This window comes from Myotis davidii, unplaced genomic scaffold (genome assembly GCF_000327345.1).
Source record: "Myotis davidii unplaced genomic scaffold, ASM32734v1 scaffold799, whole genome shotgun sequence".
Classification (NCBI taxonomy): Eukaryota; Metazoa; Chordata; class Mammalia; order Chiroptera; family Vespertilionidae; genus Myotis; species Myotis davidii.
In genome coordinates, this window is record NW_006290670.1 from 604,877 (window position 1) to 632,294 (window position 27,418).

The following is a 27,418-nucleotide window of genomic DNA, read 5'->3' on the forward strand; positions in this document are numbered from 1 at the left end:
AAGAACTTCGCTGGAGAGAACATGGCAAAAGATCCTGGATAAAACTTGGCTACAGAACCCGGCTGAAGAACCCCGCTACAGAATCTGGTGACCGAACCTGGCTGGAGAATCTAGTGAGGGAACATGGCTACAGAACCTGGCTGGAGAAACTGGAGAGCCTAGCAAGAGAACATGGACACAGAACTTGGCTGGAGATCCTGGGTAGAACTTGGCTGGAAATCTTGGCTAGAGATCCAGGCAAGGCTGCTGTCTCCGTGTCATTCCTTCTTCACCGACTCCGTCCACACCTATTGGGAACCCCTGGACCTGCTGGGGCTGGACCCCAGCACAGAGGAAACTCGTTTTATAGAGAAAGAAACTGACACCAAACGAAAAGAGCCATCAATGTGAGGTCACCTCCAGGGCTCCAGCATCGACCCCTGTGCTCCCGACCCCAGAGGGCTCTCCCGGAAGCCTTCCTGGCCCCATGCCCGGCCCCTCCCATGCTCTACGCCCCCTGCCCAGCTCCTCCCTGGCTCCTCCCCAGCTCCACACATTTGTTCTGTATCCATCTCCCCAACGGCCTGTGCACTGGCCTACCTATGTTGGTGCCCAGCCCACTGTTCTCAGGAAACCCAAGCCTCATTGTCTCCCCAGCCCCATTGGCATGGTCTTACCTGAGCCATGAAATGGGAACCCCCAGAAGTCAGGGGTACAGTGATTTACCCAGAACCAGAGCGACAGCTGAGTCATTTACTGTCCCCACCTCTGGGAATGCAGCGAAGAGACTAATGAGCCCCTAAATGCCAACCGGAAAATTAATCTCGCATCCATCCTTCCATTAGTCCCCAGGAAATTAACCACCTCATCAGATTTGGTGAAGCAGCCTGGCAGCTACGACCCCTGCAATCCAGCTGCTGAAAAACAGTGGGAGGGAAAGTGAGAAACCAGCCAGGTGCCCTGGGGTACAAGCTAATTGCCTCACCAGGCACCGGCCATGCCATGCACATGCCAGGGGTCAGGAGACACAGCTATTGTCACAGAAACATGTGGCTCTGTTTCCAGCCATCCCTTAGCTCTGCCTGCCGACACCTGCCCAAACCTCCTGCAGGAACAGCTGCATCACAGCCTCTGCCACGTGTCCACATGTGTGGGCTTGATCACACGGCAAGCAGCGTCTCCCCTTGGCCTTCACTGTCTCTCCCAAAGTCTCTGCCAGGTGTCCCAGGGGCCCTGGGGGTGCAGTGAAGGGAGGAGGGGGGTTGGATGCCAGCTCTGCTAGACTGTGTGGCCCTTTAATGTATGTAGGAAAGAGGCAGGCTGGCCCCGTGCACAGCGCGCGCATGCAGTGCAGGCCAGACCCAGCCTCACCTTCCTCTGAACTTGTACAGTTTGCACCATTAGTGTACGAGTGAAGGTCTAGAGTAGGAGGCCCTGGACTAACCTGGCTTCTCTGCTCATAAGCTGTTTGACTTCGGAAAGTTACTCGGTCCCTCTGAGCTTCAGTTCCCTCATCCATAAAATGGGGGTCAGAATAGTAATTATACCTCACTAGAGGCCCGATGCATGAAATTCATGCAAGAGTAAGCCTTCCTTACCCCAGCGGCCAGCACCAGCTTCCCTCTGGCATCCAGGACCCGGGACCTGGGGCCCAGGCTTCCCTCGCAGCCCCGGCTTCGTTTGGAAGGTTGTCTGAAAGGACGTCTGGAAGGACGTCCAGTCTAATTAGCATATTACCCTTTTATTCTTATGGATAGGGTCCCTAAGGAGACACAGTCAGATGGTGAACATCCAGAGTTGATTTACTGTTTCATGCCATCACCCAAGACAGAAGCTGGACCTCCCTGTGCCTGAGGCTTTGCCTTGGAGACCTCAGTCTGTTAGACAGAGTAGGCCGGGGCCTGGAAGTCTGGTTCCTGGACCAGCAGCACTGACGTCAGACAGGCAAGTGCGCAGGCCCCACTGGGACTGACTGGAACCCAGACTCCAGGAGGAGCCCGGCTGTAAGTGCCACAGCACGTGCCTCCATGGTCTGAGGCAGGAGGGGCCAGAGCGCAGAGGGCAGAACAACTCAGACAAGACCTGCTGAGGGGGAAGGCGGGGGTGGGGTGATGAGTGGGACTGGTGCCTGCCTGTGTGGGGCTCCCCAGGAAGAAGGCCCTGAGCTGCAGCATTTGCTGATTTCTGTGGTGGAAACACTTTCCCAGAAGCTGCGTTCAAGCTCTCACCCAATGCGATGCACAGACTGGAAAGGAAAATGCATGGAGTGGGCACAAGTAGGTCTACAGCTGTGAGCGTGGAAAAGTTTATTCTTATATTATTACTAGTGGCCCAGTGCACAAAATTCATGCATAGGGGGCGGGTAGGGTGTCCCTCAGCCCGCCTGCACCCTCTTCAATCTGGGACCCCTCAGGGGATGTCCGACTGCCAGTTTAGGGATCGGCCTAAACTGGCAGTTGGACATCCCTCTTGCATTCTGGGACCTCTGGCTCCTAACTACTCACCTGCCTGCCTGCCTGATCTCACCCCTAACCACTCTGCCTGCCGGCCTGATCTCCCCCAACTGCCCCCCAATGCCAGCCTGCTCTCACCCAACTGCCCCCCCATGACTGACTGATTGCCCCCAACTGCCCGCTGCCCCCCCCCTTTTCCATAGAAACAACTGTAAACCTATTTGTGCCCACTCTGTATAATGGGCTCTCGCTCCCAGGCATTCAGGCTCCGGCACAGCCTGGGCCACCCACGCTCACACAGGCTCCATGCAGGAGGCCGGAAGTTTATTCATACAAATCGCATTGCCACTCTGCTTTATTGGTGGGGACAGGGAAGCCCACATATGTTAATACTTTCCCCTAATAACAGAGCTGGTAAATGGAAAAGAAAGGATTCAGAACAAGGCCAGGTGCTGCTTAAGTGGAATCACAATATTCATGGCAAACGTGTCCTCCTTCTCACTCCTGACTCTCATGCTCTTAGAGGAACCTCTGGTGACAAGAGGGCTTAGTCAGATATGAAAACGTAGGTAAATATAACAGATATGGAATATGTTTGCACCAGCAGAGCAAGTACCATTTATCCCACATACCCAACAGATACAGACTCCATATAAATTACAATAATCTTTCTCCTTAAATCACTACAATTTTGGAGATTTAAATTGTGTATTTGAAAGCATTATTTCAAAAGACTTTTGTAGGAAATTATAATTTCCACTGTCTTCTCACAAGCGTAAGCATCTGTAACTGCATCTGCAGTGTGTCCTCACAAGGCCAGCGCTATTGGTGCTGGATGTGTGCGGGGAGCAACCATGCCTTCATTTTTGCACTTTTTTGCATTAAGTGGCCCACTTTCCATTGAGTCTGTCACTGTGAACTGCCACTGCTCACTGCTGTCAAAAAAGATGTCGCCCATGGCCCTGCCTCCCAATAGCTGTGTGTAGGGCCCTGGGGCAACAACTAAGGTACCAAGGAAATCACAGGCTCTAGTGCAGTGATGGCGAACCTATGACACGCATTTCAGAGGTGGCATGTGAACTCATTTTTGTGGTTGATTTTTCTTTGTTAAATGGCATTTAAATATATAAAATAAATATCAAAAATATAAGTCTTTGTTTTACTATGGTTGTAAATATCAAAAAATTTCTATATGTGACATGGCACCAGAGTTAAGTTAGGGTTTTCCAAAATGCTGACACGCTGAGCTCAAAAGGTTCGCCATCACTGCTCTAGTGCAAGCATGTCAAACTGGCAGCCCGCGGGCCGCATGCAACCCACAACGAATATTTTTGCAGCCCAGCCAATATAACGGTATGTAAGAAACGTCTTAATAAAAATTTCGTAACTTAGTTTTTATAATATCCTGTTACACATAATTATTAAATAATGAACTAGAACATTTGCTAATGACTGATGACTATCATCGTGTTGCACCCATTTCCCTTACGCGCTTTATGCACAGACGCACCATTTCCACTAATACTAGCAGCGAATATTTTAGCAGCCGATGGCCACGTCATTAATCTTGGACTGACTTGTTTGATATGCACAACAGGAAATATTTCGCTTTTGGAGAACAAGAAAAATAAGTTTATTTGCATTACGCTTCTTAATTTGTGCAGTTATTCAGTGTCTGGTAAGTTAATGTTCAAGAAAAAAGATTAATTTTTATTAAAATGTTCTATTATTTTATGCTGATGACGCATTTATTTCAGCCCTTTGTATTCAGCATGTCTCTATTGAAATAAACCTACATTTCTATGAAAATTAAAGCTTTCGATATTTCGCGGCCACATGAACTTAAACCTTGTTTATTTGGCCCATGTTAGCCTTTGAGTTTGACATGCTTGCTCTAGTGAATGGCTATAGGCTACTCACAGTTACTATTGTACCACTGGATGAGTGTCAGGCCCGCATTAGGTCTGCGGTGTGACCCTGGTCACCCTGAACAACACACCTGTGGGCATGCTTATCCCTGGGCCGAGGCCAGAGAGGTCCTCCCTGCTCCCTGAGAGCCGCTGTTAGCAGCCTGGAGTCTAGGGGCTGGATTAGCATCTAGCACCGTGACAACAGGGCTGGGCGCCTGAGAAACCCTCTTCCCTGCCCTGGTCCCCCGCGAGCCCACGTTCCCAATGGACTTCTGGGACTGGAGCCCACGATGGCTTCTCGTGTCCTGTTTTCTACACCACAGCAAGCAGTCCTCCCTCACATTTCCAACATGCCCCCTGAGTCCCTGCTAAAACCCTTTCTTGTTTAGGTGTAAGGATGGCGACCCAAAACCCTACAGCAGCCACCAGGCCCTCGGGAGCCTGTCCGTGGCCCGCTCTCCACATCTGGATATTCTCCAGCTTGATCTATGCTTGAACCCGAGCTCTGTGTTCCCGCGGGTTCATGTGCAGTCTTCCCTGCCTGCAGCTCTCCCTGCTGCCCGCCCCGCCCCAGCCCTCTCGGCTGAGCCCAGGCTGCCTGTCTGTCTCAGGAAACAGTTTTCTGGGAGCACAGCCACGGCCGTTCCCGTTTGTTCATCCTGTGCTGTCTGCGCCTGCGTTGTCTGTACCAGGAGAGCTGCAGAGTCTCGCTATCCACCATCAGGACCTTTACAGACATTTACAAACCCTGACTGGTTGAGGTCTGCTAATCCTCAGGCCTCAGTTTAAAACCACTCCCTCCAGGAAGCCCTTTCTTCACCTCCCAAAGTCAAATTCTCCCAGAAACGTATTCTTTGCCCTCAGGGCACTGATGCCAAGCTCACATTCATGAAGGATGCCATTCCTTCCTTGCTCCCCGTCTTCATTACTAAGCTGCTGAGAGGAGCCCTCCGCTGTGGCTGGCCTGGAGGGCCTGCCCAGAGCAGCCCACACTGTCTCTCTCACAGCCTCTCCTTCCCCCAGAATCACTCATGGTGGTCATTTTGCCACCTTGTTTTCTCCCAAGTTGGTAAGAGGAATTCATTTTTAAAACCCTGAGGAGGCAATATACAGATTTAATGCAATCCCCATACAAATTCCAATGTCATTTTGTAAAGAAATGGAATAAGAAATGATCAGATTTTTATGGAACCCCAATAGCCAAAGCAATCCTGAGCAAATAGGACAAAGCTGGAGGTATCACACTACCTGACTTCAAATTATACTACAGAGCTATGATGATCAAAACAGCATGGCATTGGCAGAGAAACAGGCATACAGATCAATGGAACAGAATAGAGAGCCCAGCTATAAAACCATATGCATACAGACAGATAATTTTTAACAAAGGAGCTAGAAACACACAATACAGTAAAGAGAGTCTCTTCAATAAATGGTGCTGGTAAAACTTGAAAGCCACATGCAAATGAATGAAACTGGATTACAGTTATTCCCCATGTGCAAAAATTAATTCAAAATGGATCAAAGACCTAAATATAAGACCTGAAACAATAAATGACATAGAAGAAAATAAATTACATAGGTACCAATCTTATGGACCTTGGTCATAGAGAACATTTTGTGAACTTGACCCCAAAGGCAAGGGAAGTAAAGGCACAAATAAATGAATGGAACTATATCAAACTAAAAAGCTTCTGCACAGCAGAAGAAACTGACAACAAAACAAATAGGCAGCCAATCAAATGGGAGATGATATTTGCAAAAGTAGCTGACAAAGGTTTAATTTCCAAAATATACAAAGCTCTAGGAAAACTCAAACAAATAACCCAATCAAAAGGTGGGCAGAGGACCCGAAAATACACCTCTCCCAAGAAGACATACAAACCAATAGATATATGAAAAGATGTTCAACCTCACTGGCAAAACAAATGCAAATCAAAACTACTATGAGTTACCACCTTACATCGGTTAGGGTGGCCATTATCAACAAGACAAGCAACAACAGGTTTTGGAGAGGTTGTGTGGAGAAAAGGGGACCCTCCTTCACTGCTGGGGGGAATGTAGGCTGGTATAGCCACTATGGAAAGCAGGCTGGTGATTCCTCAAAAAATTGAGAATAGAGCCACCATACAACCCAGTAAGCCTTCTCCTGGGTATACACCCAAGAACCTCAAAATCATGTATTCACAAAGATATATTCACCCCATGTTCATTGTAGCATTATTCATGGTGGCCAAGACATGGAAATAACCAAAGTGTCCACAACAGAGGACTAGATCAAGAAGATGTGGTCCATACACATGGAATACTACTTAGCAAGAAGGATGAAATACTGCCATTTGCAACAACATGGATGGACCTTGAGAAGACTATGCTAAGTGAAATAAGTTCATCAGAAAAAGCTAAGAACCATATGATTTCACTCATATGTGGGATATAAAGCTAAAACTCATGAACACAAACAGTAGTGAGGTGGTTGCCAGAGGGAAGCGGGTGGGGAGAGAAGAGGATCCTAATACAAGGTGACAGATTTGACTTTGGGTGGTGGGCAATATACAGATATTGTAACATAGAAACCTCACCTGAAACCTATATGTTCATGTTGACCAATGTCACCCCAATCAATTTAAAAAATATCCTATATAATAAAAGGTTAATACACAAATAGACCAAATGGTGGAACAACCGAACAACTGGTTGCTATGACTTGTGCTGACCACCAGGGGGCATGTGTGGACATGGCGGATGTTGGTCATGGCAGGATGGTGGAGCAGGTGAGCAGGGGCGCTAGACCAAGGCAGGGCACTGGTTGCTGTCATTGGGGCGAGCCTCTGGTGGTTACTGAAATTCTTTGCTCCCACACGCCACAGTCCCATCCGGCTCTCATACCTGCTGTCCCCCCACCGCCGGTCCTGATGGCTCTGCACCGTTAGCGGGTGCAAGTGGCAGCTGCCAGGCCCAATCACCCCTGAGGGCTTCTCCACCTCCATCTGCTCCTAAGGGGCAATCAGGGCAGTAGCTGCCACTCACACCCACTGACAGTGCCGGGTCTGCTCACACCCACTGCTGGTGCCGGCCCCAATCACCCCATGGTCTCATCTGGTGTGAGTGGGGCTGGTGCTGTCAGTGGGCGCAAGTGGTGACAGTGGGAGGGGAGCTGCCGGCAGAGAGGGGATGGGGGGCGGCATAAGGAGGGGCTGGGCAGGGGCACAGAGGATGGGTCGAGACCCACCCCTGTGCCCATCGCAGCCTCACGGCCCACAGTTCCTTTCAAGGTGCACGAATTCGTGCGCTGGGCCCCTAGTAAATAAATGAAGCCCTGAGGGATTTCTCCACATTCTTGCCTGCGTCAGTGGTGCACATGCTCAATAACACTTAATACTTTGTGTATATTTAGTGATTGCCCTTCACACTCGGCCTGCCAGGATCCAGCTTCTTCTCCAGAGACTGAACTCCATGCCAGGTCTGTCCTGCTGCAGTCAGTTTGCAAACATCATTGATCACCTTTGCATGCTGGGCACTCAGCCACGTGGTTTGCTTGCATAGGTTTCCCCGATTCTGCAAATGACAGCGCTGTTATTATTTCCACCTGAGAAATGTAGGCACTTCAGGCAAGTTTTCGTTGATTGAATGAATGAATGAACGAATGAGTAAAATTCAGACTCAAATATGTTAAGCCCTTGGTCGGCAAACTGCGGCTCGTGAGCCACATGCGGGTCTTTGGCCCCTTGAGTGTGGCTCTTCCTAAGCCTTAGGAGCACCCTAATTAAGTTAATAACAATGTACCTACCTATATAGTTTAAGTTTAAAAAATTTGGCTCTCAAAAGAAATTTCAATCGTTGTACTGCTGATATTTGGCTCTGTTGACTAATGAGTTTGCCAACCACTGTGTTAAGCAACTTGCTGAGGGTCACAGTTAATAGGGGATTGGAGCTGGATTTGAACTCAAGATCCATTTACTAATACACCGTCTGGTTGAGTTTAGGGCAGCTGTGGGCTACTCCAGCCTGGGCCACCTACATCTCTCTGGTCACAGTGAACTTAACTGCTGGAGAATGCAGTCCTGGAGGGAGTCAGCGACCAGCGCCTACAGAGCGCTCCCGGCCAGGGCTGAGGGTGGCACAGGGGCTTAGCAAAGGGCTTTCAGGGCCCCAGGTGTTCTTCCCTCCTTTGCCAGGCGTAAGCTGCGTGACAACCTCTCTGAATCTTTCCTGTCTGTAAAATGGAATGAATGAGGCTGCCTGCTAACAGTATGACATGGTTGTTGACAATGAACTGAGATGATGTGTGTGAAGAACATGAAGTGACTCCCTCTAAAAAGCGAATCCTCTGTCTTGACATCTGGGTGAACCAGAGCCTGGACCCCTCTCCTCCCCCAGGTGAGCTCTGGGCTGGTCACCGGACTCTGATTAATTCTCTTTCTGGGGCACCCTCCCCCCATGTTTCTCTTACTGCAGCCTGCACCAGAGCCCCAGCGCCTGACCCCTGTGGCCGCCCACACTCCTCACTGCCTTTAGCTGTAAAACAGGCGGGGGGGGGCGGGGGGGCGTACAGTGATCCAGACTGCTTTCTCCAAGTGAGTTTCCTATTGAAGTAGTCAATGTGTGAGCAGCATCGATGGACAGAGACAGTAACGGGGCGAGGGCAGGTGCTGGGGGTGGGAGCGGCTGGAGAGAGGTCAATGGGGGGAAAGGAGATGTCTGAAATACTTTAAACTATAAAGAATTTAAATAAAAAAATTAAAAATAAAAAAAATTCTTCAAGGTGACAGCTGGGCTGGTCTAACATGTTCTTTGGCCTCCTGGCTCCTTTGGCATTTGGAGCCACTTTGCATACACAGCCCATTCACGAGCAATGTGTCTGGTGGCTTCTGACAAGCCACACCTGGCACGAAGGCGCGAGATGGCAGTGCTCTGGTCTGGTGGGCAGGCAGCTGAGAGAGCCGGGAGGTGTGGCTTCAGGTCCCACAGGCACTTGTGTGGCCTCTGGAACGTCAGTTTTGCTGCCTGCAGGATAAGAGTGGTTTTCCTCGCTTTTCCCTTATGCACAGAGGTGGCAAATGTTTCCAGTGGTCGGCAAACTGCGGCTCTCGAGCCACATGCGGCTCTTTGGCCCCTTGAGTGTGGCTCTTTCACAAAATACCAACTTTTGCGCATGGGCCACAAAGTTTCAATCGCACTGTACGTGTGCGCCTGCATGTGGTATTTTGTGGAAGAGCCACACTCAAGGGGCCAAAGAGCTGCATGTGGCTCATGAGCCGCAGTTTGCCAACCACGGGCCTAGCCGAATGCAAGCTCTTAATTCCAGAGCCTCGCTGGCAAGGACCATCTAAAGTTGAACAAACAATAACCCGTGCGTCTTTCTTTCTTTCTTTCTTTCTTTCTTTCTCTCTTTCTTTCTTTCTTTCTTTCTTTCTTTCTCTCTTTCTTTCTTTCTTTCTTTCTTTCTTTCTCTCTTTCTTTCTTTCTTTCTTTCTTTCTTTCTCTCTTTCTTTCTTTCTTTCTTTCTTTCTTTCTCTCTTTCTTTCTTTCTTTCTTTCTTTCTTTCTCTCTTTCTTTCTTTCTTTCTTTCTTTCTTTCTCTCTTTCTTTCTTTCTTTCTTTCTTTCTTTCTTCCTTTCTTCCTTTCTTCCTTTCTTCTTCTTCTTCTTCTTCTTCTTCTTTTTACCTCAGATTCAGGTTCAAAGTTGAAGTTCGCATTAGGAAGGATGCACAGACTACGCTGGTGTCTCCTTGAGCACAGACGTCTGAGTGACGGTTGGCATAAAGCACTGTGGCTAGCAACCCCAGGCCTGAACGGAGAGGAGTGTGTTTCAGAGTCAGCAGCCCAGGCGTGCACCGTGATGTAAGACTCGCTAAGAAAGCCTGTAATGGGAGCCTCCCTGGTGATCACCCCCAGCAGGAAGGAATACATGTTTATTGAATTTATACCTAATGTCTCCAATCGTGAAAGTTTAGTTTACATGGAAGACTGGGGGGTGAGTAAGGGCCCAACTTAGTGCTTGAGGGGCTGATTTGGGAACAAAGGGAGTTGCCGATGTTGGTTAAAGACCACGTTCTTTTAGTCAACATATTCCCTTAGCACCACATTTGCACGTACACACAGAACGCTGTGGAAATTCTGGGTCAGAGGACAACGATTCTGGACAGTGCGAAGGTGAGAGGTCCGAAGGAGCCCACAAAAGATGCCTCATCAAATGAATGATTCCACCCGCGCTCATTAACGTCAGCTCACTGGTGTAGGGCAGTGTGTTGTTCAACTGGGATTGCAGCCCATTCATGGGGTGAGAAACCAATTTAGTGGGTCAAGACCTGCATTTTAAAAATGAAATGTATTCCAAGAGTAGGTCAGAATGCAGTGCACAGAGCAGGTGGCGCTGTTTCTTAGGTTTGGTTTAGTTATGTGGAGGTTGGTGTGTGTGTGTGCCCTAGATTGTACCTAAATGCAGCTCAGACTCAAAAATATGAACATGCCTGGCATAAGGACTTGGACCCCTTCCCTGTCATGACTCTATTAGCAGCCTCTAGCAGAGTACCTAGAGCATCCCTGATGCTAAATAAATGCATTTTGGAGTCAATTAACACCTAGTCGCACCTTCAGAGTTGTAACTAAAGGACAAACCACAAGAAAATTTCACAGAATAATACTTTGGAACAGAAACCAAAGGAAATGCCTTACATTTGTTCTCTCGTTTACTCTTCCCACCTCCCCTGCAAGGAGGCCACGGCTGTCATCCCATTTCAGATGGCAAAACTGAGGCTCAGAAGATTGGATTTTGTGCCCAAAGTTCCACAGTTAGTGCAGATCCACACACAGGCAGGCCCACTGTACCGTGCTGCCCCAAATACTGTCATTTCTTGGACTGTGGAGATTAGTTCAACAGTTAGTAAGTAGTTGAGTTGTTACTGCTTAGCCATTGGCATTTGCCATAAGTGACCCTGCTTGAGAGTCCACATTCCTGAAGTCAGCTTTGCTCTTCCTTTGCCTGTGATGTGACATGTATTTATGAGGATATTACGTAAAATTCGAGGAAGGGGCCATGGGCTGCAGTGGTGTTCGAGCTTCTGGACCCAGCTCTGCCGCCAGCCAGCTAAGCCCCAGGCAGCCTCGCCATCTCCCCTCCAGCCGGAGGCACAGTCACCCAGCAAGCGTTGTCCAGAAGGGCGCCATCTTGGAGGCCCTTCCCAGCCCCTCCGCTACGGTCAAGAGTCTGCCTCACAGGAACCTGTGCGCACAGTGCCTGGAACTTCCCCTGGGAGCATTCATCTCACCTGCAACCTCATAACTATTCAGGTATCATTTGTTTCAAACTGCACCCCCACTCCCCGCCCCCGCCCACTATACTAGTACAGCATTTGATACTGATGAGACACTGTCTAGTTCCCATCATATCCCCAGGCCTAGATGGCATCGGCCCTGTCATAGTGATGGCATCAACACATGCCCTCAGGGCGGTGCCAGGCTTATGGCAGGTGCTCCGTACATATCTGCTGACTTGGATTATGAGATTCCTTTAAGCAAGTCACTTTTTTTTCCGGATTCAGTCACCTTAACATGAATTCCTAAAAATGCCTGGAAGTTTACAATGTCTTAGAGACACTAGGAGAGAGTAGCAGAGGTCAGCCTGGGAGGGGCATAGAGGCCACAGACAGGTGGCTGCAGGGCCAGGTTGGAGGCACTGAACACGCAGCCCAGACACGGAGCTGAAATATGGGGCGTCCCTGGAGGGCCCCTCCCACCCACCACGAACTGCTCTCTGGAGCCCGTGGCCGAGGCCCAGCACACTCCCACTGGAGAGCCCAGTCTTGGTGTGGACACTGTGTTTGGTTAATGTGGACATAAGTCTGAAGGTATGAACACATTGCAGGCTTCTTAATTGCACACAATCATTTACAAACGCAGGGCAGTTTCCATGCCTTTCTGTTCAATATTTCTACTCAGAAATAGTATGCCAGGTGTTATGCCAGGCACCGCTCTGTAAGTGCAGTCAACAAACTGGCGTGGATTCCAAAGACACAGGGATACTAAGTAGACCAGGCAAAGGAAGGTGTGGGCAGGGGAGCAGAGCCAGGGCAGGGCCGACCCTCACTCCATCCCAGCGACGCTCGCCGGCCTTAACGGACTCTCCACCGAGCTGGGGTTTCAGCAGTTAAAGCCCCGAGTAGGGCAGTAAAGAGGCTCAGGTCACCTTTCTTTTTGGACAGAAGTGCTGACTGTAATAATTTCTTCTACCCACATCTCAGCTCCCTCTTTTTTCTCCTTTGGTCAGAAGTCTCCCAGGTTCCTCCTCTTGAGGGGGTGGGAGGCGGAGCTGGAGCGAGTGCAGGGGGCGCCCTAAGCGCGAGCCACCCATCATTTCCAGGATGAAGACATTGCTGTTTCAGATGCTGAGGAGAAAGTTCACCAGAGAGCTCGAGTTTTCATCTGACAAGAAAAGTACTGCCAACCAGGAGGACGCACTGGGGCAGAGAGTGCCTGCTCCGCTGGCTAAGCTCGCCGGGGAGGAGCTTTTGGAAGGAGTTGTATGAATGATGCCACTTGAAGCTCCGAGCAGCAGACGCCAGTTGAACGAATGGCTCTGGGGAAGCACCTGGGCTGAAGAGAGTTGGAGGCAGGCAAGATGCCCATCAGCCCGTGGGGCAGCCCAGACAGCCCTCTGCTGCCCCTGGACGGATGCTGGCGGCAGGTGGAGGTGGCGTGTGCCGGGCCTCACTGCGCTCTAGGAACCTGGGAACTTTCCTGCTGGGTCAGCACCCTGGTCCGAGCAGTGACTTGTTAGGCATGGCCGGGTGGGCTGCAGACTCTCCCAGGAGTGGCCATGACCGCTGGTCTCGTCTGCACACCCACCCAGAGCCACTGCGAAGTGCAACTGTGCCGCTGTCATGTTAGGGCATGGAGAGAGGACAGAGGCCAGGCCTGGAGGAGAGGGAGGGACCCATCTGGGCGGCCGGCCTCTGGCCTCCTGCAGGCGCTGGCGTGGCAGCAGGAGGGTGTGAGCAGGCACTCAGCCCTGTGCGGCCTCTGCCCTGCCCAGAGCCCAGGGACCCCAGGGACCCCGGGAGCGCTGTGCACAGAGACAGAGAGACGCCCACAGGCAGCTCCAGGGGAGACGCCACACGACAGGCTGCACAGGAGAACCCTGTGGGCACGGCTACCCTGTATTCATTTTCTCCTCCCAATGGTTAGGTGATAGGAAGCAGAATGGAACAGGCGCTGGGAGCTTGGAGGCTGGGCCTTGGCCTGCGTCTGCCCAGCACATGCCTCCTCTGCCCCAGCCCCTCGGCTGCTGTGCTTCCTCTCCCGGGCTGCCCGCCCTCACTCCTGCCTCGGGCCTATGGCCTGCTCCGCGTCATGGGGCTGAGCTATGGCTGCTCATGGGCTGAGTTTCCCCAGCCTGTTCCAGCGCTCCAGGCCTGAGCTGCCGGAAAGACGCAAGAAGGAGTCCCTCGGCGCTGGCACACGTCCCGGGAGCATGGGCAGGCGCAGGCACAGGGCAGGACAGTCCTTTAAAATGCAGCACATCCAAGACTCTCCTCTGCCCGAAGCAGCCGCAGTGAAATGCAAGCAGCTACGATTGTTTGCAGGCTGTGTGTGCATCAGCTGCTAGAGCCGGTGACTCTTCCATCGAAGCCCTTAGGCAGCTGGACCCTGTGCTGTGGGAGAGAGGACCAGGCCGCGGGGCCAGAGAGGGCAGGAGACAGCCTCACGTGGGACCTCTGCTCTGACTGTCCTCCTGCAGGGCCAGCGAGCACAGGCTCTCACAGGAGGAGAGAGTCAATAGACTTTTAGTTAGTGGAGGAGCATTGCTCCTGGAGAAAGGAAGGAAGTGTTAAGGGAGAAATGAATCCATGATTTAAGGGGCCTTCCCCTCTAATTTCAGATCCCAGTAGTCCGTGGGGGGCATGTGAAATCCCCATTGATCTTTAGGACAAAGCCAGGGCCCAGGCCTGAAGTCCTGCAGCCTGCAGTCCCTATGCCTCTGATCTGAGAATGTACCAGTCTCTGCTCTGCTGTCAGCTCTCTGCACCCTCAGGACAACCCCCTCTCATGGCTCCTTAATTAAGAGAAATGCATGTGTCTTCTCAATGTCTTTCCAAGCAGCCCCTCAACAACCTCCCTCCCCCCTCCAAGAACCTGCCACCTCAGCATTTCCCCCTTAAAGCCAAGCCCCTGCACTGGTTCTCAGGGGAAGGGGTGCACCCAGCAGCTCCCCCACGCACCCACCTCGCCAGGTCTGCCCCCCTGCGCGCCGAGCCAGGTCTGCAAAAGCAGCTCAAAGGGTCTGCATATTCATGGTGATCTCCTTTCCCAAACTGAAAATGTATGAGGCAAACTAAGAAAAGAATCCCATTTACAACTGCATGAAAAATAGATACCTAGGAAAAAATCTAACCGATGAGGTAAAAGACTTGTAACTTGGAAAGTGTAAGACATTGAAAAAAGAAACTGGGCATGCAAATAAATGGAAGCACATATCAGCCCATGGATAGAAAGAATTAACACCATTAAAAGCAATCTATAGCTTCAATGCAATTCCTATAAAAAAACAACAATGGTGTTTCCCACAGAACTAGAAGAAATAATCCAAAAATTTTTATGAAACCACAAAAGACCCCGAATAGTCACAACTACCTTGAGAAAGAAGAATAAAGTTGGAAGGATCACAATACTGGATATCAAACTATACCACAAGGCTTTGGTAATCAAAACAGCCTGGTACTGATATAAAAAGAGGCACAGATCAATGGAACAGCATAGAGAGCCCAGAAATAAACCAATACCTTTATGGTCAATTAATTTATGACAGAGGGGGCAAGAACATACACTGCAATAAAGACAGTCTCTTCAACAAACGTGTTGGGGAAATTTAACAGATACATGCAAAAGACAATGAAACTAGACCACCTTCTTACACCACACACAAGAATAAACTCCAAATGGGTTAAATACTTAAATATAAAACTTGAAACCATAAAACTTCTAGAAAAAAAAACATAGGCAATAAAATCTCTTAACAATATTTTTTTCTGATATATTTCCTTGAGCAAGGGAAACAAAAGAAAAAAATAAACAAATGGGACTACATCAAACTAAAAATATACAACTCAACACCAAAATACCAAACAATTCAATTTAAAAATGGCCAGACATGGACACTTCTCCAAAGAGGACATACAGATGGCCAATAGCCATATAAAAAGATGGTCAATATCACAAATCATCAGAGACATGAAAATTAAAACCACAAGGAGATATCACCTCACACCTGTCAGAACGGCTGTCATTAATAAATCCACAGACAAGTGCTGGTGCGGATGTGGAGGAGGGAACCCCCGTGCAGCTGGTAGGATGGCAAATTGGTGCACTCACTGTGGGAAACAGTGTGGAGGCTCCTCAAAAATTAAAAACAGAACTGCCTATAATTCAGGATTCCACTTCTGTCTATCTATCCAAAGAAACCCAAAACACTAATTTGAAAGAATGTATGCACCCCTGTGTTCACTGCTGCATTTTTTACAATAGCCAAGATACAAAAGCAGCCCAAGTGCCCCTCACTAGACAAGTGGATGTGAAAGTAGGTACATATGTACAAGGGAACATTACGCAGCCGTGAAAGCAATAGATCCTATCATCTGTGACAACATGGATGGACCCAGAGATGATTGTGATAAGTAAAATGAGCCGTTAGACAAAGTCAAATGCCACATGATTTCACTTATTTATGAAATCTGATGAGCAAAATAAACAAACAAAATAGAAACAGACTCAGAAGATATAGACAACAGACTGAGGGCTGCCAGAGGGGAGGGAGGCTGGGGGATGGGTGAAAAGGTGAAGGAGCCCTGACCGGTTTGGCTCAGTGGATAGAGCGTCAGCCTGCGGACTGAAGGGTCCCAGGTTCGATTCCGGTCAAGAGCATGTACCTTGGTTGCAGGCACATCCCCAGTAGCAGGTGTGCAGGAGGCAGCTGATCGATGTTTCTCTATCATCGATGTTTCTCTATCATCGATGTTTCTTACTCTCTATCTCTCTCCCTTCCTCTCTGTAAAAAGCAATAAAATATTTTTAAAAAAGAAAAGATGAAGGAATGAAGTACAAATTGGTAGTTGCAATGGGCCTGGGGCTGCAAAGGGCATGGGGTCTGTAATGCTGTGATAACTGTGTGTGGTGCCAGGTGGTGCCTTCAATACCAGGGGAACTTAGTAAAGTGTACAATTGTCTAACCAGCTGCTGTGCACCTGAAACTAATACACAATAACACCCATTGTCAGCTATAATTGCAAAAGGAAATGCATTGGACTGCAGCCTCCATGGAGCCGATCTGGGCCCAAAGGCCTCTCGTTAGTGAGATGGGACTGGCTGTCAGAGGCGCCTAGCAAGAAGGGTTCAGGGGGTGGGGGGCGCTCTCCACACAGAGAATGGCACCTGCTCCCCGTCCCAGGTCTCAGGTAGCAATGCCAGTGCAGCCTCTACCTGACGGTGCTGTTGGGGTTCCCTGCTGCTCTTTGCTTCCTTTGTGAAGTGAGGGAAGGTGTCTGGAGCTGGGACCAGGAGGGAGCCCACCAGCACACCCGCCACAACTGCTATGCGAGGAACAGAGGTTTCCTGTGTCCCCTCCCAGCCAGAGGTCAGGCCAGCAGGCAGGGCCTTTGCACCCGGGAAGGGCCCAAACGGTGTGGGGAAGAGCCCATGCGGTGTGGGGCTCCGTCTGGGAGGGTGGAGGAAGCATAAAGGGAGGCAGGCTGGCCACCAGCAGTGGCGGGGGTGCGCACTTGAGGAACGGAGCTGGACTCCCTGGAGCTTCCTGAAGACGCAGGTGCCCGAGGTCTTGGTTTGCAGGGTCTCACACGAACCTCCCCGCCTCTGGCTGAGCCGCACGCAAGTTGTTCCAGGAGACCAGCCCCTGGCAAGCTGAGTCGCTAGCTTTGGAAATGAGATATGGCTCGTTCATAGCGCTTTTTCCTCTGCCACGTGGCTGGCTCTGCCAACCTCTCCCTTTCCGCAGGAATGGACTTAAACAATCAGAGCTCCAAGGAAGAGGCGACTCGGGCTGGCTCCTGTGAGGAGCTCATGTGCACTACCCTGTGCATTGCAGCAGGGGGCAAGGGCAGGCATTCATCGACTCCAAGGCCCAGAGTTTAGAAGGAATAAAAAATGTGGAGACTAATTCCGGGAACAAGTTAACATGGTTAACGGAAATCTAGTGTCAGGTGGGGAAGGGGGTTGTCCTTCAGTCGTCTCAGTTCTGTGCCATGTTGCTCCGCTGGGAGTGTGGCCCCGAGTTAGGCCTCCTGCTTTAATGGAGGCACCATGGTGAGAGGCTTGCAGGCCGTGGCATTGGGGACGGGACGCAGGCTGGCTGTGATGCTTGCCTTTCCCTCCTGAGCTCCTGAGGGGATCAGGACTCATGTCTCTTGCATTCCCAGCCCTTGGCACAGAGTCGGCACTCAAAACGCCTATGCTAGGTTCCAGGAAAGAAGGAAAATCAAACTCCTTCAAGTGATTGAAGAGCTGGTGAAACCAGCACACGGGACACTCGGCTGCTTGGCAGGGCGGGGTTGGGGCAGATGTGACGCAGGAAGTGAGACTGGAACGCGCTGGGGGACGGGCCCAGGGGAGGCTGTGGCTGTTCCCTCCCTCGGGCAGCTGAGGAGGACAGTCCTGCATGTGTTGGAAAGTTAGACGAGCGACCTCGAGGGTCCCTCCCGCTGGCCTGGGCCTTGGTGCTGAGGGAGACCAGGAAGCTACATGCAGACTCAGTTCTCAGGTCTGAGGCTAACTAGCTCTGTGGAGGTGGGTTCAAGACTTTTGCTCTCTCGGCTTCAGTTTCTTTACCCGCAAGATGGAGAGAATAGCTTTTATGCATGACTGATAGAAAGACGATAACTTTTCCATACATCTCCACACCCCTCAGCACAGCGCATCATGTAGGAGACACCAACACATGTGAGCTCTTCTTAAGGCTGTGCCAGGGGAGCCCGTTACCTGCCCAGTCACCAGCAAGCGGAAGAGGGCGGCATGCACACCCAGTTCCTGTCATCCTGGGTGTTGCCAGGCCCCGTGTGGAGCTACACCTGCACCGCATGGAGAAAGGCAGTTCCCATGCCCGTGTGTACACAGCGGCCAAGGAAGAGCCTAGATCTGCTTCTGTAGCGGGGATGCCAGACCCGCCTTCTTTTGCCTTCCCTCTCCCCAAAGCTTACTGGGCCCATTAGACCGTTTCAGATCCTCAGATGGAAGATGCGCTCATCTCATCGCAGCCCTGACGGAGTCGCCTGGGGCTGCTCAGAAGCTCTGAGCTTTAGACCAAGTTAAACAAAGGAAACGGGCCCTCTGAAGCTGGACTTCTGTTTTCCTCTCCTCCTTCTATGTGGTTTCTTCCAAATCAGAAGGGGGTGGTGCTGTTCCTATACTGTCCAGGACATCTGGTCGGGGGCAGGGGAGCAACGGATGGAGATGGGATCTCACACAGGCAGACGTGGAGGACGGAGCTAGAGAAATGGAAACGGTACTACTGCCTTCCACACTCCAATAGGCAGGGGGCTGACCCAGGTTCAGACATGTCACCCCAGGACGCTAGCATCTCCCCCCACGGGCTCTGCAGAAGCTCCAGGAGCCCCAAGACAGAAAGCCTCCCCAAACCATCAAGCTGTGACTTGCAGATGGTAGAGAGTAACCTGAACCCTGGAGATGATTTTAAAATTGTGATCCCCCCTTAATCGGCCGCCAGCAGGGAACCTGGTATTTGGTTCAGAAGCTCACCAATCATCACCCAGAGTCCCCGCATGGTGCTTTCTAAACAATCAAAACGAGCTCCTATAGTCGGTAGCCCAGACAGGAAGAAAAAGCAAAACAAAATCCCAAAGAGAAGACGCCATTCTAGAGAAAGCCCTGCCCAGCAGGTCCCTGGGAGTCAGGGGACCCCCTTCCCCCGCTGGCCCATGGCAGGTGGCAGCACAGCAAGAGACCTGAGTAAAAGGCATGATGGGGTGGCTGAGGGGTGCCGGGAAGGTGAGGTGTTGCCAGGAGTGGGAGACGCAAGAGCATGGACTCCGTGTAGGACGAATGAAGCAATTCCAGCTCTGCCCAGAGTCCTGGCTAGTCATTTCCTTGGGCCAAGCTCCTTCCCTCCTGAGCCTCAGTCTCCTCATCTGGGAAATAGGTTTATCCCCTGCAAGGCTGTTCACCAGACCAGCTGTGCTCTGTGCCAAGGCACCGCGCGGTGTCGGGTACACACAGATGCTCAAGAGGCGCCGTTTCCCTGCGCCCGGCACCTCTCCTCCCTGCAGCGTCACTGTGGATGGGACTGGGAGGATATCAGAGGTGCTGGCATCCCTCCCACCCAGGGAGGCAAGCACGATGTTCATTCCTCAAACCGTCTCTCCCTCCATCGTCACAGGAAAGGACATGTGTGAGGGGCAGGGACGGGGCTGGTGATGGGGGTAGCCCCTGTCCATGCAACACTCAGAGCAGCCATCGCAGTCACCGAGGCTGAGCAGGTGGAGAGCAGCATCCCAACCACCAGGCTGGTGGAAGAAAAGTGGGGGTACCCTTAGGAGGTCACCATCACCCACTGTCTAATCCAATCAGGAGTGTGCGTCTAGCGCTGGCCGATGGTCAGAAGCACCTCCTCCCTAACGGCGCTCACAGCAGGCCCCTCCGATGGGGTGGGGGAGGCATTCTGTGCAGAGGCTGCTGCTGACCAGCATCTGCTACCAGGCGTGTCCGGCTTGGCGTGGTCAATGGCCACCTGCACTAATCATCTATCCGGCTGGTGGGTAAGAACATGCAGATTCTTGGAATGCTCCCCGTTTTACTAACTCAGAATCGTGGGGCCTGGGAGTGTGCATTTAAGGGCAAACACCCCTGGTCATGCTTGTGCACCCCGAGGCCTAGTAGCCCACCTGCACCAACAGTGTGTGCTGCTGGCTGCTGGCGGTGGGTCTGAAAGGCTGACTCTGCGGCCAGAGCCTGAGAACTGCCCCTATGAGCGGTCGCTGCTGGTGAAGAGGTACTTTGAGCTGCATCAGCTGCCCTTAGAGGACAGGGTGGGACTAGGGCCATCGGAGATGCTGGATGGAAGGGGAACTGGAGGGGCTCTTCCCAGGAGACCAGCAGGAAGCAGGTGGGAGCCAGAGGAGCTTCCTGGATAGAGGTGGGTCCCACAGGTGGGGCGGGGCCTGGTGAAGGCGCTGTCCTCCTAAGATCGCTCTCCACCATGACTAGCTTCACACGCTCATTTCCTTATCGTCCTGTTTGTTCCTCTAACACTAACCGCTGCCGACTTTATGTTACACTTGCATTTGTTTGTGTATTGTCTGTCCCTAGAATAATGACCATAAACGCAGACATTTTGCCATTTTCTGCCTGGGCCTAGAAGGGAGTCAACACGCAGGAGGCATGTGCTCAGCAGGTACTTAGTGAGGGAACGACTGTTTGCTTCACACCCACCTGGCACGGAGCTCAGGGAAAGTCAGCAGCAATTTCCCAGCAGGCGGAGGCCCCACGCTCAGGGAGTGCCCTGAGAGCACCACAGGAGGTTAAGGCCCTTTTGGATCTCAGCCCTCCGGACTGTGCTGGCTCTCAGGGCAGGGGCCGGCCTTCCCACCTTTGCTCCCACAGGATCCATAAACGATGTCAGGAAATGAAGGGGCACCTTGTGAGACAGCCTGGTGTCAGGCCGCCCACCACCCGGCCATCTGGGATGCCAGGAGCGGCAGCAGCTGTGGTTGCTTAAAGCTCACACAGCCTGCCCAGAGCAGCGAGGAGTTCACACGGACCAGGACTTGGCTCTTCGCTCCACCTGGCCTCTCCTTTTGTTTTTGTGATCTGAGAAGGTGGCCTGGCCTCAAGGCCTAGCGTACTCAGTGTCCTCCTGGAAGGAGCTGGATCTGGGGGCCTCCAGACCTGGGCGCAGAGGGGCTGGCGTGAATGTGATGGGCCCAGCGCTGGCCCGGGCACACTCGGAATCACTGTGGGGCCTGACACATTGCTCCTTTGCCCTGTCCTCGGGCACCACATCAGTCTCCTGGTGGGTAGAGTCTAAAAATCTACCTTTTCGCTAATTAAACACACACACACTTGTGTACTAGTATTTTTCATCTCCTACCTTATTAAGGAGGCTGTTTAAAATGGCTTTTGCATACAGCTGATAGTGCTTCGCCAAATAGGTCAATATTAATAGACTTTTTAAAAAAACATATCTAGAGCTTACATAATTGATGAAGGGAAAAATACTGTAAAGTATTTGGATGGTGACCCATTTGGTAGAGATTTTCAAATGGAAAAATAGATTATTTTCAGAGTTAAAAACATCATAAGACAGACTGCAAAAAAATCTCATCTTCTCTCTGCCAATCTGGTACTGTTATTTTGGGGAAACTTTAGGACCTAGACTTGTTGATGTTAACTTAATTTTAAGAAGATTTTGATAGATAAAAACATTTTGAAATTATTTGCTCTTATTTGTTTGGTTTCCATAAATAACAATTGTCTTTATTTTATTGAAGTATAGGACCAGGAAAAGAAGTTATAGAATATCAATTACTTTGGTCTTGAGTAGTCAGATACTTACCTGGGAACTACTCTAAAAATAACAACAATCTAAAATTTGCTTAACACAAAGTACAAAGCCCTTTGCATATATATGTCCTTAAGCAATTTACTAGTAAATTCATTTTAAGTTTTAAAATTACTTTGGCGTTCTCTTATAATAGGGACATACTCTTGTAACATCTCAAAAGATCCTGAGGCAGAGTAGGTGTTAACCTATTTTTTATGGAAAATTTTTTTAAAAGCTTAATGGCAAACTCTAATTTTTTTACTTAGTGAAATTTGCAAGTAGATAAATATACTGTTTATATATTAAAAAAAATAAAAATCTACCTTTTCACCAAACTACCAAGGTGATTTTACTGCATGATTGACTATAATGGTTAAGAACCTGGGCTTCAGCATTAGAGGTTTATGGATTCAAAACTAGTTGTCCTTTCTAATTGTTCAAAGCCAAGTGTGTCAGCGTTCTCAGTTTCCCCGCTTATAAAGTAGGGGCTCATACAGAGAGCCAGCCCTGTGGGGTCCATGAGAAAACACATATGACACATTTATATGACCAATGGTAAGACCTCGGTAAACAAAACCTGCTATGACGACGATGAAGAAGAAGAAGAAGGTGATGATGATGACGATGACGATGACAAAGGTGACGAATCTCAGCCTCCCTGGGAGGCACCCTGCAGTGCTGCATCCCCTGTCAGCTACCCAGACAGCCAGGAAGCCATTGCTGTGCCTGCTTCCTGCTTGCTCAGTGCACTGCGCCTTGTGCCTCAGGCTTCCTGAGGTTGGCGAAGGGCTTGGCTAAGAAAGGCAGCTGATGGTTAGGGTGACAGGAGGTTGGGAAACCCTCAGAGCGTCACTTGGGTGGTTGTCAGGATCCCTGTTTCTTCCTATGCAGTAGAATTGGAGGAAAGGAGAAGGTGGATGGAGGAGAATAAAGAGAAGAGTCGGGATCTGGAAGGAGCTATGAAGGACAAAGCACCCTAAGCCGACGGGAGAAGATGGGGAGCAGAGAGGACAGGAGGGGCATCATTGGCAGGTGTGGGGAGAGGAGCTGGGCTGGTCAGAAAGGAGCTGACAGGGGAGAACTGGCCGACCCTCCCAAAGCTAAACAAGGTCCTCCGTCCCCATGGGATTCCATCTGTGCCTCACTAGCAAGCACTTGGGCTCTAACACGGTTCCAGGGTCAGGGCAGGATCCAGGGAGGAGAATAATCCAAGTGCGGACAAGGCTCGGGCATTGTTTCCTTCCATGACGGCCCCCGCCCCCACCTCCCCTTGCCCCATGACAAAGCATGATGCCTCCTTCTTGGTATCTCGCTGGGGCTGCGTCCCATGGCCCCACTGGCTGAACCTGGGGGCAGGCAGCAGGGAGCAGTGCAGCCAGGAGCCTGGTCTGAGGGGCAGCCTGTTGTTCTTGGGGATAATGGAGAGCAGGAGGCAGTCCTGAGTGCCAAGGAGAAACAGGCTGGGGACAGTGAGAGGACCAATGAGGGTGTCTGCCGCGGTGGCGCCGGAGCCAGGCTTACCTGCCGAAAGCCATTCCTGGTGAACTGTAAGATTTTCAAGGCATAGTTGGACCTCTGGCCTTTGCTGTTGAATTCAATGTGGCCGGTGAGACCTTCCAATTCTACCTGTCCAGGAGAGAGTGAGTTACAGCACCACACAGGTCCCGGGGCCACTCGGCCTCAGCCAGTGGCCACGTGTGTGCTGCTTAAGGATGCCTGACAGCATGCCCCGCAAAGGGGACAGAAGGCCATTCTCCTGTCCACCTCTCAGCCGCAGGCTTTTGAAGCTACAAACGCGATGACTGGAACCAATTCAGAACCGGCTGGGGCTTGAGGGGAAGAAGGATGCCACACCCCTAAGGACCTCACAGCTGCTGCCTAAACCAATGCAACACCAAGAGGCCAGCTGGAGTTCAGACCCCCCTGAACCCCTCCTACTGGCCCTCGGCTGTTCCTAGGGCAGCTTCCTCCCGCCCCTGCCCCCACCCCCCATCCCCAGTGCAAGTCAGGACAACCTGATTCAAATGCAAAATCCAAGCTGCTTCGCCCAGATGTGATGTCTGCTTCCTGGGCTAGAGACCCACATCCACCCACATCCACCCACGGGAGGACACGTGGCTGAGAGAATCAGGGACCAGCACCGAGTCAGAAGTGTTGGCCTGAGGGGTCCCTGTCTACAGCAGCAGCATCCCCCCACCTTGAGTGCAGCTTTGCTGGGACCACCTGTGAGTCCAAGGCTCAGGTTCCAAGCCCAGACCCAGGAGGCCCTGAACTGCCTGAGGCTCTCCAGGGCCATCATCTTGTGAGCAGACTTGCCATGGATTCCGGTGATTTTAGGGGTTAGGGAACAAAGGTGACCCTCGATCCACGGCAGGGGGCTGCCTCAGGTCACTGTTTCCTCTGGGCTGAGATAACTGAGGAGGCCTGCAAGTGAGGGACTTGGAAGCAACTCTCCCCCTGGCTGGCTGGGCATGGCCCCCGAGCCCCACCCCCTCACCATGCGCAGGTAGTTCATGAGGCTGGTGCCATGCTGCCAGATCTGGGCTGAGCCACAGGACAGGGCCTTCACGCCGATCTCCTGGCTCCGGTTCAGCTCCCGCACCGCAGTCACCACAGCATAGAGGGCATCGAACAGCAGGGCCGAGGAGAGCTGGGAAGGGCAGAGGGCAGGAGGCATGTGGGTAGGTGGGGGGAGGAGCAGAGAGAGGAAGGGACAGGTGTAAAGGAAGGGAAAGGGAAAGGGGAGAAAAGAGAAACAGGAGGAAGAAAAGAGAAAAGCAAAATAGAGAGGAGATAAGGATGCACCTGCTGCCTGAGGCTACCTCCTGTCCCGTGACCAGCTCCAGCTCCCCTCACAGCCCAGCTGCCCACCCAAGGCAGACAGAGCAGCAAAGGGCTCTGTGGGGTTGGGCCAACAAGCTCCGGGGCCCACATGATTTCCAGGAGATCCTTTCTCTCTGCTCCAGGGAAGCACCCACTGTTATTGCTCGCAGGAATCCCCCCAAGGCAATGGGGCTGCTTGTCTCAGGGAGAGGAAGGAGCCCAGCCACTACCCTCAGATATGCCCTCTCTACAAGACTGAGGTGATGGCAACTTCTTCTGGGAAGACCCCTAGATGCTGCTCATAGCTGTCCACACTATCTCAGCCCACTTTGTGCTATTGATTTGCTGGGTCTGTATGACATTCATGGCAAGTTGAGTAAGGCCCTATTTCTGTGGTAGATGATAGTGAAACAGGCGAAGGGCTTGGGGAGACAGGGCACATAGAGGTTAACATGAGACTGAGTCAGGGGGGCCCACAAAGGGCTGTGGGGGTCCACAGAAGATGGCGCTTCTGGTTGGGTGATCAAGGAAATGGTTCCTGGAGGAGGCAGTGCTGGAACTGAGCACCAAAGGACTTTGGTAGAGAAAGTATTGAAGCTGAGAGTGGGGAGCAGCGAAGGCAGGGAGAAAGGCGTTCCAGAGATGGAACTGTGTGAGCAAAGACACAGAGGTGCAGTGCGCAGAGCACCAGACGGGGCGCAGGCGAGGAAGAAACCAGAAGCCAGAGGCGAGGCAGGGTCGTGCTGTGGAGCCTCAAGACCCGGGGGCAGAAGCCAGTGCAGTGCTGTCCATATCTGCAGCTCCCTGTTGCACTGCAAACAAACTCTCAGGGCAGGAACACACGGGCCTGATCTCTACAACCCATACAGCACACCCACCATGACCTGGCCGGTGGTTGGCCTCCAACATATTTATTGAATCAAATTAAATTTGGGGTGAAACCTGCCCACGGGCTCAGCCTCAACACTACATCAAGTTGTTATGTCAGCGTCCCTCAGAGCGGGAAAGGCTGAGGGGTGTGGGTGGAAGTGGTAGACGCAGAAAAACAGAAGACACTTGTCCTTGGGGATGTGCTGTCCCAGGAGGTAATGGCACTGGGCTGCACACGTGGGTCCCAGACAATAGAAACCGCTGGAAGCAACTACGGGCCAGCACTGAGCAGAGACCTGTGGGTGGGGGGTGTGGGGGGCAGGAGAGGCCTCTAGGAGGAGGGTATCAGGTGCCCAAAGCCCAGAGAACCCTCCTTAGTGCAGCCTTGCAGACGCAGCTCGCCCTGCTGTTGCCACATCTTCCCACCAGGCCCCAGTGCTCCCCTCCCCACTCCGTCTGAACATGGTTTCCTTGGTGGATGCTCTCTTATTAGCCAGAACCTGGGTGCTGGAGGTCCGTGTGTGCCTGCTCCTGGTCTTTTCGGAATCTCAAACTCCAAGGTCCTCAAGACTCTGAGTGCTTCGAGTGAGAACAACTTCAGCTGGGGATGCTGGGGCAGAGAGCAGAGGGAGGGACATCCTCAAGGCATCTGTCTCCTCTCCATCTGCGTATTGCCTTCAACAAGGTGACTGGTGACCTGTGTGACATGTCCCCAGGACACTCTGGCTCCCCAGATACTCTCTGCAGCTCAGCCTGATTTGATGTGAACAGGACAGTCCTAAGCCCAGACGTCTCCTCTTCTAGTCCAGCCTCCTCAGGGTCCTTCAGACGTCACAGACAGTCCTTGCTTGCAGGCTCGGCAATCTGCCCGGGACCCTTGCCCAGGTCCTCACCAGCTTGTCTGGGCCTCGCCTCCACCCTGTGCCTCTCAAGCTCCCCTCCCCGAGTCGCCAGCTCCCTCCTCACCGAGCCTGTGAGAGCCTGCACTCCCAGCTCAGCGGGTCCGTCGCAGTGGATCTCCATCCCCAACTCTCTGTTTGCTCTCCTGATTGCTTTCTGCCTCTGGTTTCATTTACTAATTTCACTCTGGAAAGTTTGGGACTGCAGTTCTAGTTCAAAACCATCCTCTCCTGTCTCCACACCTGGCCTCCTCACTGCCGTCTGGGCCCTCTGTCCTCCCATCGCCCCCTGGCATGACCCTCATCTCTCTATGGCCTCCCTTCCCATGTGTGGGTGCCTGCCTCTGGGTTGTGTCTCTGTTCCTCCTAAGTATTCAATTCCCCAAATACCTCAATCTTCATTTAAAATCCTGTCCTCTTTCTTGGCACCAAAATGTTGCTTGGCAAGAAATCCTCAAGTTTCCTGTTTTTATATTTTCATTGGTTCTTCATTGTTATGTTCTCTTGAGCTGTTTGTAAATTGTTTAGGGGAAAGGCTATGAATTAAGATGAGTCTATCTGACTCAGAAAGTTGTGGCTCAGTTTCTTCCCGTCCCTGAAATAGAACAGAAAGCATCTCCTACACACGCCCACCTCCATGGGTGGCCCAAAGCCCTCTTGGACGCCATTTGTCACTGAGCCTTCGCAGCTTGAACTTCACCCCCAATACGATACCAGGGCAGAAATTATTAAAATCTCACAGAATAGTTCTTACAGCCTGGGTTTTATTCAGTGAAATAAACACTTACAAATGTCTGTTTTAGCATAAATTCTAATTACTTAATCTAACCGCATGTAATTTCAGTGCTTTTCCATGCTCTCCTTCTGGGCAGCGTGATCAATGGGGATGGCATAACCCAGTGCATGTTATTGCCACCCATG

The 27,418-nt window shown here is 51.4% G+C and overlaps 1 protein-coding gene across 3 annotated transcripts in view; it reads right to left on the minus strand.

Moving 5' to 3' along the window:
- The window catches only part of GRIK4 (glutamate ionotropic receptor kainate type subunit 4), a 249,226-nt gene that overhangs the window by 48,953 nt on the left and 172,855 nt on the right, over positions 1–27,418 (minus strand). For all 3 annotated transcript variants that reach the window (XM_015563865.1, XM_015563862.1, XM_015563864.1), the window contains 2 exons: positions 24,403–24,555; positions 23,427–23,531 (listed from right to left, as the gene is read on the minus strand). In XM_015563865.1, the coding sequence (XP_015419351.1) occupies positions 23,427–23,531; positions 24,403–24,555 (258 nt within the window). The remainder of the gene's footprint in view (positions 1–23,426; positions 23,532–24,402; positions 24,556–27,418) is intronic.